Source organism: Nyctibius grandis, chromosome 9, assembly GCF_013368605.1.
Source record: "Nyctibius grandis isolate bNycGra1 chromosome 9, bNycGra1.pri, whole genome shotgun sequence".
Classification (NCBI taxonomy): Eukaryota; Metazoa; Chordata; class Aves; order Nyctibiiformes; family Nyctibiidae; genus Nyctibius; species Nyctibius grandis.
Window position 1 is genome coordinate 4,684,700 of NC_090666.1, and position 13,221 is coordinate 4,697,920.

At 45.1% G+C, this 13,221-nt stretch overlaps 1 protein-coding gene across 1 annotated transcript in view; it reads right to left on the reverse strand.

Moving 5' to 3' along the window:
* Positions 1-444: 444 nt before the first annotated feature.
* The window catches only part of TMEFF2 (transmembrane protein with EGF like and two follistatin like domains 2), a 138,132-nt gene continuing 125,355 nt past the window's right edge, over positions 445-13,221 (reverse strand). Inside the window, exons 8-11 of the mRNA XM_068407940.1 lie at positions 7,913-8,036; positions 6,251-6,409; positions 951-1,037; positions 445-541 (exon numbers count right to left, since the gene is read on the reverse strand). Coding sequence (XP_068264041.1) covers positions 445-541; positions 951-1,037; positions 6,251-6,409; positions 7,913-8,036 — 467 coding nt within the window. The remainder of the gene's footprint in view (positions 542-950; positions 1,038-6,250; positions 6,410-7,912; positions 8,037-13,221) is intronic.

The following is a 13,221-nucleotide window of genomic DNA, read 5'->3' on the forward strand; positions in this document are numbered from 1 at the left end:
AGTTATTCATAAGGTATTTTCTGAGTGGTGTTCACCTTCCCTTTGCAAAAATAAATTATATCAGCATGTTCAGGAGGTACAAATGGTGCTGGCATTTCAGCTGTTATTATGTTATTAACTTTTTTAACCTAATAATTTTCAATCAACAGTAAGAAGCAATTTTCACTCACTCCAGTGACCAGAGTTGGAGATTCTGCAAAGCGTTCTTGTAGGGTTCACCTTGACAGACACCTAATTCCCTCCCAAAATCGAAACATCACCCCCCGAGACTCCCATCGCGGTTACCGAGAATTTCCATTTCCCCTTCGGTTAGGATTTAATTTAGAAGGCAAAGACTTCCTAAGCTACGGGAGAGTAAAGATAGATGGTATGGGAGAAGGCGGCTGATGAAATGTAGTTGACTCCGGATCTGAAATATTTTATCCCTCCTCAATGTAGGTTAAATTATTCTTCACCTTTCCCACATCCATAATTGTCGCTGATCTTGGACCAACTCAAAACCCTACTACTGAGTTCAGTAGACTCAAAATTGCCACTAGAACTGGAAAAAGAAAAAAAACAAAAGAAGAGATTTGTTAGTGTCCGTATACAATATCCCAAGACTATACACAGCTATGAGATACAGCAAATTTAAGAAAGGCAATTTTTTTCTCATCACTGAGTATTTATTATATATAACAAATACATGAAAAAGAAAAAACTATATTGTGTGATATAAATAGTTTATTTACATTACAGAAAAACATCAAGACAATGTATACTATTTCAAATATATCCATACATAATCAAATATAGCTGTAGTACATGTTCTCATTGGTGTAGATTACCACAAATGCAAGGCAACATGTGTAGATCTCGTCTTAATCTTTTGTCTATTATACTGTATTTTGTAGTCCAAGCTCTCTGCAGTTAGTTTTGCCATTGTGGAAACATGCGCTCTTTAAATTAACCTTGTCGATGCTCTTGTTGTGTTGTCTGAACTGTAGTGCCCTGTGTTTTGCTTCTGTCTGTGGATTCTGTTGCTCCTGGGACATTTCCTGGAAAAGAGAGTTGTGAGAATACACGGCTCTGAACAAGGCGTCTGCTCAAGGGGCGGCACAGGCAGCAGGGGACAGGAGGGCGAGAGAGGGATCCTCTGGCCCTCGGCGTGTTCCTCTTCAGTGAAATGACATGGGCTGGCTAATGACAACAGGACCACAAAACCCCCCACAAACCCCACAAAACGTACTGTCACCAGAAATATGGCAGGGGAAATGTGAAGATGCCTGCTCCTTACTGGCGAGCAGCGGCCACTCTGCTGCGCTGCAAGACCTAGGACGATCTCGTGCTCACCTGCTTGGCATCCCAGGTCTGTGAAGTATTTACAAAGCGGATGCAGAGGCTGCCTTTCCGAGGAGCTACGTGTCCACAGTCCCTATGAGTCTCCATGGAAATGCTCCACACTCAGGTCATTAGCAAGCAGCTACTTTATTTACAGGTGTGTGCACTGCACTACGCTCCTCGCACAGCTGCTTGGCTTTACTGCGGAAAGCAATCGCACTGGAAAGCCCCAAACTTTATTTTCCTTTGGATGGCTGCAAAAGCAAATCTCTTCAGCCCTGGGACCTCATGATGCTCCTCAGCAAGGGCACGTTTCAGCCTTTTCCCTGCACTGGCCACGGGGGCTGCTATGAAGCGTTTCCCACTAAATGGAAAGATAATAGCGTGTTTCTGGTTTCCTCCCATGGGAAGGCACCCTGAGACACAAAGCATGGAGAGGTTTAGCCCCAGGTGGAGGGGGCAGGAGTTATGTGGAGTTATGGCAGGAACTGCTGGGCGCACAGAACCCCAGCAGGGTGACCAACACCCACGAAAAATGCTCACGCTTTTTGCATTTGTGGTACCAGTAGGAACATGGTGAGCTACAGACAACCAACCAGCAACAAAACCGGTCCTTTACCCCGGGTGACCTAGTTAGCATTTTGTACAGGAAGATGAAGAAGCTGTTCCTAATCTGGACATGTGTTTGTCCTCTTTCTTCAGCTGAAGCCCAGTATGACTTTTTAGCCTGGGTGCGCATCTTTCTGCCCTCTGCGTGGGCAGCTACACAAGAAAGACAGAAACACCCACTTGGAATGGCATGAGAAAGCCCCATGATACTCCAGACCACACTGACATGGAAAAAAAAAAAAAACCCCTTTGTATTGGGCTACCTTGCTTTTCTGTTACACGGAGGCTTTCGGCGGCACCTTGTGAAACCCTACGGGTTACGCCCCGGGGAGAGCCCACCCTCGCAGTGCAGTGAGAGCTCAAAGCACCTGCCTTCAGCTCTGTGTCAAGTAACTAACAGTAAAATAGAGTGAAATAAATTTTTACCGATCCCTTAAAATCAAAAAAGGCCTTTTTTTTTCCCTGTTGAGTGGGCGTGATGCTATAGTTTTGTGATGCCAACTGAAAGGCTAAACAAGAGCAAGAGCATAAGGACTAAGGAAGCATTTCAAAGCGCTGAAATACAATTACATAAATGTCTAACAAAATATGGGTCAGGTTGTCCTGACTTGCCTCACTTTTAAGCCAACGGGACCACCCCCTCACGAGAAACTGTATGGCTGTGCGCTATATTTTGCCTCGTTCCTTTCTTGGAAGCAGTAAAGTAGGCTGCTATCACTACGCCAGGGAAAATAAGCCTGCACCTCTCGGAGGTCATGGCAGCGCTTTCGTTATGAAACTAACGGAGACTTCAGCGGTTTGCGATTTCACGACAAACTCATTATTCACCGTGTGTTCCTAAAAAGGCGATCAAACTTTCTGAGTGCGTCAGGAGCCGTTGTTAGCGAACACAGGGCTGATTCACGGAGCCGCACGTCATGTGCACGCTGACAGCCTCCCAGCTCGCACTGTCCCCGGGCGGCCTCTCCTGCCCATTCAGCCGGAGATCGCACAGTGGGACCTCGCAGCGCTCCGCGGGAGACAGCACCGACACCTCCACGTGCTGAGAAACAGCACTGCTAAATCCTGCCGCAGCCAGGGCTGGCCAAGCTGCCGGGGGCTCCTCCTGAGTCCCACAGCACGAGGAGTTACAGCAGAAGGTGCAGCCCTGCTTTGCCCCAGCGCTCAGCCATGCGAAGCGGGGTTGGGGAAACAGGCGTGGGAAGCCACGGTGGGCACAACTGGACTGGTCCTGTAAGAAACATGGAGGTACCAGGTGGCTGGGGGATAACCAGGATGGCCAGCAATCCCAGGGGATGCAGCCGTGCACTCCCAGACATGGCGCATACCGACTGCTCCAGCTGGAAGCCAGGAGATGAGCATCTCACAGGTGCTTTCCCAGAACTGACACTATCTATACAGTCACTTAGTCCAAAGTCGGGAGAAATCAATTCAAACGTAGAGATTACTCCAATTAAGAAGATGAAAAAGCATCATCTTATAACCAAAAATGCCCACGTTTTAATTGCTTAATACACTACACTACCAATTGATGGAAGCCTGGGAAGGCCCCAGGGCCAAGCACTGACCCCACGACCGCTTAAACGCAATGCTGTTGTGCTTACAGGTAGGTTGTGTCTGAAGCACATTTGGGTTTCCTAAGAGGGGCGTTGGCATTTAATCAGCTTTTTAGATTTAATCATCTGCTAAAATTGAGTGACAGCGTTTCCTTGGTCCTTAATTCTTTAATCAAAAGCTCTTTGTAGTGCTCTGTGTGGGGGATGCTTTCATTTACGAACACAGCAGTTTTATCAATGTAAACTGAGTGCTGGAGCACAGGCTGCCTGCCCTTCCTCCATTGAAGCTTGCTCGCAAGCTTGAGTTACTCACAATGTGATTCATAGCAGGTAAAACACATTATGCATTCATTTTTAATCAAGTTATTTCTTCACATAAATAAGACTGCTGTGACTAAACATTAGGGAAGCACTAAAAATGCAAAGCTGTAAAGAAAACCGCTGAGAATCATTATGACACTAGGCCATACCTATATTATTTACCATCCTCCTTCACTTTTATCATTGCTTCTCTTTTGCCTTACCTCTGAGCTAAAAGTCCTCGGGTGTAGGGACTGTGCCTCACTGTTCCACCTCCTGCCCTCCATACCTCTTGGCCTCTGGTCCCCTACTCCTCCACCTCAGCTGCCTGTTCCCATTGCTGGCACTAGCCATGAGCAGCCAGGCAGCCAACCTCATCAAGGAACTGAGCTGCTTAAAAACAAGTAATCAGTTTTGTTGGTTGTGTTTTCAGCTGAATCCATCCCCTGACTGGGCTCATTATGTGGCTACACAAATGCTCATGGTGGCACAAGAACATTGGCAGGACCAAGAGCCCAGGAGCCAAGGGAAGGGGCAAGGGCAGACCGCCCCTGTCAGTAGCACAGCTCATTTATCCAGATTGAAGTGTCCCCTACGCAACAGGGGCATTAAAAGTGCCCGGGAACTGCTCAGAGCCTCCCAGCAATGGAGGGCACCCCGCAGATTTGCACCGCTGTGCAGGTATGATTTTAAGAACAACAACAGTAACAACAGCTAAAAGATTTACACCAGCAGGTTTACATGCAGCTTAAATGCAGGGTTTGGACACGGTAAATGCCGAATGCACCAGACCCATTTGATAAATTAATTAGGTGAAGCTGCACTGAAATGAGCAGCAAAGAATTTGTCTGCAGCGGCCTCTGAGTGAGTGAAGTTTCCCTTCTTTCTCCCAGGAACCTGGTAGGGTGGCTTTAGCGCTTTCAAGAGTTCAGGGTGTGGAGTTCAAACCAGTATAGTCAGGTTCTCCACACAGATGACTTAAAAAACTCAATTACTTATGCATATGCTGCCACAATGCTCTCTTGTCACGTGCATTTCTCTTAGGCCACTTAAGAGTACACTTCTGCAAATGTGTCTCGAATCATTACGCTGGGATGGAGGATGCTCTGCAGCAATTACATGCATTATAGCAAAAAGTCAAAAGATCATAAATTAACTTGGTTACACAGTGTGTGGGAAAAGGTACCATCTCTGGATGAGAACAGTGTGATGGGTAATTTGCACTATGGTACCAGATCACTCGAAGCACGCTGTCTTCATTCTTCAATATAAAGTACTCTGCGTTACTGCATCAAGGTGACAAAACTAGAGTCACTCGACAAAATGATACAGAGCATTTCTTCCACTATCAGTTATTATACCATCCCCTTTTACTTAGGACACACTACATTTTTGGTTGTTTGGATTACTTCTGTGAATATCACCACAATATAATCTGTTGCCTCACTCAGCATTTACCGTCGAGTTGACGGACTCAGCTTGGCCAAAACAGTAGCTACGTTTCATCAGACGGTTTTGTTTTATGCCTTTAGGCCAGAGAAGGACTTATGATTTTTTTTTGGTGTCTTTTCTAGAAACAAATGCTACATTTGTTTTCCAGCCAGGTAGTGCAACACAGGGACTGAGACATATTAGAGATTTTATTTTCTACAGAGGTATGATACTTGGCTTTTAATTTTTTGTCTTTTTAAAAGAAATTTATTTCTAAAAGTGTGATTTATCAGTGTTGCTAGTTGAGGGAATTTAACCTCGTGAGTTCTGAGAGAAGCCTGAAGATGCCTTAAGTTCAGAACTTACCCCAAGCCCTCCCAGAGACAGTAACACAGTTCAGTGGGGAAACAGAGCAGCAGGTGTAGGAGGGGAAGGATTGCATTTACCCCTCTTTTTCTGAACCACCCCAGTGCTGTCGTTTCCATTCAAACAAACCCTTCCTCTTCATTTAAGAAAAAATAAATCATATTTATTTGTTGTGCCACCATCTAGTGAAGACCTTAAAACATGTGCGGTACCTTTGAACATGTATACAAGCCTAATGAAATCATTTAATCAATGGGATTGCAAACAGGCTTGAAAGTTTGTATGCTTTGCCTGATTAGGACTAAGGGAATGGGCCCTTGAGGAAACCAGATGGAGATATGATTAGTTTTATTAAGTGTTGATCCAGCTGCTGTATTTATATTCCCCTTATTTATATGAACAATATTTGTCCAAGCATCTGAATACAAACCAGGAAACTTCATTTGCTGTAAGCACCTACCTAAGTTTGATAAAGATGGAAGTGAAAACTCAGCTGTAATAATAAAGCAGCACTGGCTGGCCGGACCAGATGATATCTTCTGCTTGTTGGTGAATTAAATAGCATTTGTTATCAGTAGTGTCACTGCAGAAATCTGTATAATCAGTGCACAAAGTAGGAAAAACAAAAGCCTTTTCTTTTTCTATTGCAAAGTATTAGAGATACTGACCTTGTAATACAGAGGACTACAACACAGATGATAGCAATCTGGATGGTTCCAATCACAGCCGCTATTAAGACATACTGAAATCGTACTGGACCTGGAACCACATATAAAACGCTGTAGTCCTTTTTTTCACAGTGTTGTCCAGTATAGCCAGCATCACATCTGAAACAAAAAACATTTCTTCCAGTTATACCTGCTGCTTTTGAAGAACGCCGAAACAAATGATATATGAAAAAAATAGTACCAGTGGCTTAAGCACATGCTTATGTGTGGGATTTTTTTTGCTGGGTGGGCCCCCCCCAGAGAGAGCGCTAGTGCCTCCTCAGACCTCTCATTGGGAAGGTTTCACGTCCTCAGAGTCACCGAGGTCTGCAAGAGTGAACGACAGTGCAATAGTGCCAGGAGGAGCCCAGGGGACAAGGACTTGTCTAGCATCAAGTGGAACTACTTGCATGTCGTGATGAGAATCCCTTTAGTTCCTCACACAACATATTTTAGATTTCTCCTTTTCTTTGGGGAGGTAGGGGAGGGTGAAAAGCCATCTAGTTGTGGCTCCTTATGCAGATTACCCCTAAGAAAATGATAAGCAATCATCCAAGCTCCATAGAAATGTGATTAGATGTTCCTGCAAGTGCATACATCATTAACATTTTGTCTGGCTGCTATAAAAAACCCCTCTGTTGATGCTGCAACCATCCACCCCAATGCTGCCTGCTGCGCTGCTCACCAGTTCCCATCCTGCAGCCTGACATCTCCCCTCTGTGATTTTGGGGAACAGACTGTGGTTTTCCCATGGCAGCTCTTGCCTCTAAAAAGCCCAAGCAGTAAGATATGAAAACCCAGGTCAATGGCAGCAGCAACCACAGGTTGCTTGGGCTCCTCTCCGAAGCGTTAGTGGGGCCCTAACCCTGATGGGTTAAGCCTTGAGCTTCCACCCCTTTCCTCCCCTGCACTCCCACAGCAGCAAGCAGCTTGAGGAAAGGACATTTGCCAGCTGAATGGAGAACCTAAAATGCAGCAGCTGCAAAGTGCAAAACGTGCCCTGGCTGTTTGCGGGAGCTGGGAGAAGCTGGCTTGAGGATCTGCTCTGGGGGATAAGCCTGGTCTGTATCTTTGCTCGCCCAGTCCAACGTCCCAGGAAAATGCCACTTTATGCATAATAGCCCTCTTCCTTGCCACCAGACAGCTGGTTGGACTTCAGAAGCAATATCCCCAGCTGTGCATGGAGGCATTCACTGCAGATACACGTGCTGTCACCATTACCCCTCCCTGCCCTAACCTCCTCCAAAGCCACCTCCTGCACGAAGGAGCCACCTTCGCCCCAGCTTGCTGCCCCACAAGCATCACTCCTGCCACAGCCAGGACGCATCCCTGGTGGCACTCCTCTCCTTCAGACTGAGGAGGCTACCTGAGCACTTTGTGGAGTGCTTTTTAAAATATATCTAAATATAACTGAAGGTTACTGAATGTTTTTACACTGTGCATAACTCAATACACTTCTGCCACATAAAACGGGGACTTTGTTGAATAATTAAAGTCTGATAGGTTTTGTAGTATAAAGGGCCATGGTTACCATTATTTTCCACAGTTTATCTACATTAAGTGTTTTTGTAAGTCAGTGTTTTCATGTGTGTAGCCTTTCATCCTTGGTAGGAGAAGGGTTACCTGCAAGACGGTTCCAGCATGTTAGTGGAGTGCTCACACTTGCCGTGCATGCAGAAGCCATTGTAATGCTCTGGACAAGGGATGTAGATCCCTCTTGCACTTTCTTCCAGTTTATTTGCATTCTCTGTGAACACAGGTGAAGGGAACATTAACCTGACAATGCAGGGTAAGGTGAAACGATGGAAAGAACTCAACATACAAAAGAAAGGAAAATCAGAAGAACAAGATGTGAAAGATGTTGCTTATGGGAAGCAAGAGCAAGGGTTTGCACATTTTATTCCTGTCAGGTTACAGCATACGTGGCACGAGAAAAAAATAATTTGACTATTCAAAAACTGGTTACAGAATAGCACATGAAAAATGCCTCATCATTTCTGTTATCCTCTACAGACTGTCCCCTCGCACCCTGGCAAGGCTAGGAGGAAGACTCGGACATTTGCATGTAATGTACCATTACACCACATTTGGTCATTCAATACAACATATTCAGAAAGATAATTCCATGGCTGAAGTAGAGGAGCAGGAGTCCAGAGCTGAAGTTTCTCATCAGTGCTGCACGCCCATGCCCCAGAGCCCACTGGCCTCCTCCCCGTCCCATAGCACAGGTACCTTTAAACTAGTCTGACTTTCTGTGCCTGCCTCAAGCTTCGCCAGGTGAGGTTCAGGTTGGACATTAGGAAGAATTTCTTCTCAAAAAGGGTCATGAGACATTGGAACGAGCTGCCCAGGGGGGTGGTGGAGTCACCATCTCTGTATGTGTTTAAGAAAAGACTGGACATGGCACTTAATGCCATGGTCTAGTTGACAGGGTGGTGTAAGGGCAACGGTTGGACTCGATGATCCCTGAGGTCTCTTCCAACCTGATTGATTCTGTGATTCTGTGATTCTGCTTCTGCAGCTGTTAAATTGTCACTGAGATTGCAAATCCTGGAATACTTCCCTCCACGTAGCCACGAAAACGGAGGCTTCATTTAGCTTTGAAACAGGTTATGTGCTCGACATTCACATTGTGGGCTGAAATGCAGAGTGTTACTTGCAATAAATCACATGAATTTTGTAGGCCACCAAGGTTTTAATTAATCTGGGTAGTTTTGGCAAATTCTTCCATCTAACCAATGGATACTTATGATATCTCCAATGGTAAAAATCCTTTTTCTGTGATAATATCATCTAGTCACAATTAATTAAAAACAGAAGGAAAAAAATCTCATGAGAGATGTCTGAGGAAATGTAGTTTGCACACAAATAAGTTGGAGCATTTGTATCTTCCAAAGGAAGTCCCCCAGTGTTATGGAACAACTGCAGTTTGTGTTCTGCCCCCAAGCCAGCCGTGCCAGCAGTAGGTACGCTTAGGCGTTACCCCACCTTTGGGAAAAGTGTGTGCGGCAGATCCAAGATTCAGATTTTCATAATGAATCTCTTTCCTATCGCTGCTGCCCAAGGAGAGTTTTAAGAGTCTCTAACAACTTGCACTAATAAAGTTGGTCATATTGTTCTTATGTTAAAACAGGCGAGGAAAAGCCCCCAGCAAATGAGAATGACGGGGCAACTTCTACAGCCCTACAGACAGCTTTAACTTCTCTTTCGTCGTTAGGACTTTCAGGACCTCTGCACTATGGACCATTACTGCATCTTTTTTAATGCACGTGTGTTGAACACAAACCTGTCTGCTTCTCCTGGTCCCCTGCTTACACTGGGATACCTGTGCGACGTTGCCAGTCATGGTGCAGTGACGGTTCGTGTGCGTGGGGCTGACAGCTGTCTCTGGGATGGCACAGACAGGACAGGATGACAGGAGGCATGCTATAGGCATGGCATAACCTCCTTTGACAGTTTGCCCAGGAATTTCTGCTACTGGAAAGAAGTGGGAGTAGAAAGTCCATTTGGTCTGGCACTAAACATTTTTGGCTACCTATCACCCTCTAGAGGTGAGGCACTGGCTACCAGCATGTGAAATATATACACAGAGAGAGTTATCCCCCCAGGACTTCATCTGTGTTTCTTTTTTCCACCTGGAAATCTTCATGGAACAGAAAAAATGCGTGTGACATATGCCAGCTATGCCCAATGCACACAGGTAGATCCTCATGTGCTCGGGACTTGTTGGCCTCCGTACATATGTAATGATCATCTTGCCTGATGGCTTCTGGGTGTGCTGGACCTCTGCTATGGTCCACATTCAAATATATGTCTGCCCTGAAAACTGCAGCAAGAAATAGAGGATCCTTATTAATACTCATTTTTTTCTATTGTGGAAAGTATTATGCTGTTTTCTTCAAATCTTCCGTTACTGGGAGTTTGCTTCCTTTCTGAAGAACAGGAGACTGCTCTGTGTGTGTGTGTGTGCTTGTAAGTCCAATCCTTCCTTCTCAGGTACCAAGACACCTCAGTGATGTCCGTGCGCCACCACCAACCAGCCCTCTCAGATGAGCCAGCACTGTTGCTAAAACAGTAGGGTACCATTTGGTTTCCTGTTTCTTCCAAAGACATGCTTCAAGATGGTGAGGGAAATTGTTACTTTCAGCACAGACTAATGCGCTAAGACTTAAACCGGGGACCAGGACCTCTCCCAGACTTGCAGATGCTCTCACTGTGTGTAGGCTGTAGGGCTGATAAAAAGAGGAATGATTTCTCCTCCTCCTGCAATCATGTGGGCAGAAACCATATTTTCTTTAAAAAGGACTCTAGCATACTTGAAAGTAAATCTAGGATCCTGCAGAACTTGTAATTACACCTCTAAGTGTAACGTTATGATGGAAAATGCTTTACTGAATCAAAAATGAGATGGCCCAAGCTTTGCTAGCACTTCATAGGATAAACACTTCATATGGGAACACTTGTCATCTGGCTTCAAAGAAACCACAAAACTTAGACATGAATTGTCTGTAGTCCCTCATTTTGCTGATGACTCCTAAAAGAGTTGGCATAAAGGCAGAAAGGGGGAAAAAACTTGTATTTATTTTGATCTGCATTTTCATAGAATCACAGAATCATATAATACTTTAGGTTAGAAGGGACCTTTAAAGGTCAGCTAGTCCAACCCCCCTGCAGTGAGCAGGGACATCTTCAACTAGATCAGGTTGCTCAGAGCCCCGTCCAACTTGACCTTGAACGTTGTCAGGGATGGGGCATCTACCATCTCTCTGGGCAACCTAGAGTTGTGTTTCACCACCTTCATTGTAAAGAATTTCCTCCTTATATCTAGTCTAAATCAACCCTCTTTCAGTTTAAAACCATTACCCCTTGTCCTGTCACAACAGGCCCTGCTAAAAAGCTTGTCGTCATCTTTCTTATAGGCCCCCTTTAAGTACAATAAGGTCTGCAGAAAGGAAGATCTCCCCGGAGCCTTCTCTTCTCCAGGTTGAAGAACCCCAACTCTCTCTTGCCTTTCTTCATAGGAGAGATGCTCCAGCACTCTCATCATTTTTGTGGCCCTCCTCTGGACCTGCTCCAGCAGGTCTATGTCTTTGCCATGGTGAGGACTCCAGAGCTGGATGCAGCACTGCAGGTGGGGTCTCACCGGAGCGGAGCAGAGGGGCAGAATTCCCTCCCTTGACCTGCTGGCCATGCTGCTTTTGATGAAGCCCAGGATATGGTTGGCCAGCTCATGTCCAGCTTTTCATCCACCAGTACCCCCAAGTCGTTCTTTGCAGGGCTGCACTCATCCCCCTGTTGTTGATAACGGGGGTTACCCCGACCCAGGTGCAGCACCTTGCTTCCCATAAACCTCATGAGGTTCACACATGCCCACTTCTGAAGCTTGTCCAGGTCCCTCTGGATGGCATCCTGTCCCTCAGACGTGTCAACCGCACCACTCAGCTTGGTGTTGTCTGCAAAGCTGCTGAGGGTGCACTCGATTCCACTATGTCATTGATGAAGATATTACTGGTCCCAATACGGACCCCTGAGGGACACCACTTGTTACTGATCTCGATCTGGACATTGAGCCGTTGACCACTACCCTCTGGATGCAACCATCCAACCAATTCCTCATCCACCAAATAGTCCACTCATCAAATCCATTCCTCTCCAATTTAGAGAGAAGGATGTTGTGGGGGACTGTGTCACAGGCATTACAAGAAGTCCAGATAGACAACATCCATAGCTTTTCCCTTGTCCACTGATGTAGTCACTCCATCATAGAAGGCCACCAGGTTGGTCTGGCAGGACTTGCCCTTGTTTGTCTTGAATCACCTCCCTGTCCTCCACGTGCCTCAGCATAGCTTCTAGGAGGATCTGTTCCATGGTCTTCCCAGGCAGAGGTGAGGCTGACAGCTCAGTAGTTCCCAGGGTCATCCTTTCTACCCTTTTTAAAAATGAGTGCAATGTTTCCCTTTTTCCAGTCACCAGGGACTTCACCTGACTGCCATGACTTCTCAGATATGGAAAGTGGCTTGGCAATTACATCAGCCAGCTCCCTCAGGACTCTGGGATGCATCTCATCAGGTGCCACAACTTATGTAATACTTATTTTGGTCGTTTGAATGACAGACCACAACGAAAGCATCATTTACTTCATGCAAAGAAGTTCCCCCCTCTTCAGGCACATTTTAAATTCACCCAAAATAATTCCCCTGCCTCAAAACAGGTTATTTTTCTCATTACACAAAACATCTTTCAGATTTTCAGATTGATCAGATACCCAAACACCAAGATGTGCTTCAAAAGTTCCGTCATGTTAAAACTGACTGCTCTCATTCCTGAAGGATCTGAGCACTTTTCAGTAATCCAGTCATTGATGAGACACTATCATGAATGCATCATGGAGTTTACATTGCTATGAAACAAGAACTATAAAAAATTTCTAAAAAGAGAGGATATGAATAAAAAACATTTTTAAATTATGAATCAAATAAGAACTGTACAAAGTTCAAAAAAGTAAAACTAAATTAAATAAATTAAGACTTCCCCCCTTATTATGATTTTGGATTATTTATAAATTCAGTACTGGAGGCAATCCTCACTAATCAGACTGCAGTATCACCAAACTAGGGAGCCCTTCTACCACCCCAACCTTACACCTACAGAGAGCAAAGCTTAAATACAAAGTTACCCACTTTTTTCCAAGCACAGCAGATCCGTATTCACAGAGCAACAATACAGACCAAATTCAAAGTTAGTCAGGTTTCAGTGAAGTTAAATTCAGTAGCTCCTCTTCAATCATTAGACTTGCTGCATTGTTATTGGCAACTACGTGTGAAAGTTTTATTTGCACCAAAAAGACAGACTTGTACCTTTTTGTGGTGGTTAGAAGACAGAAGCTGTAAAGCCTAAAGATAAAAATTGGACTGACTGGGTCAGCCTCTCCT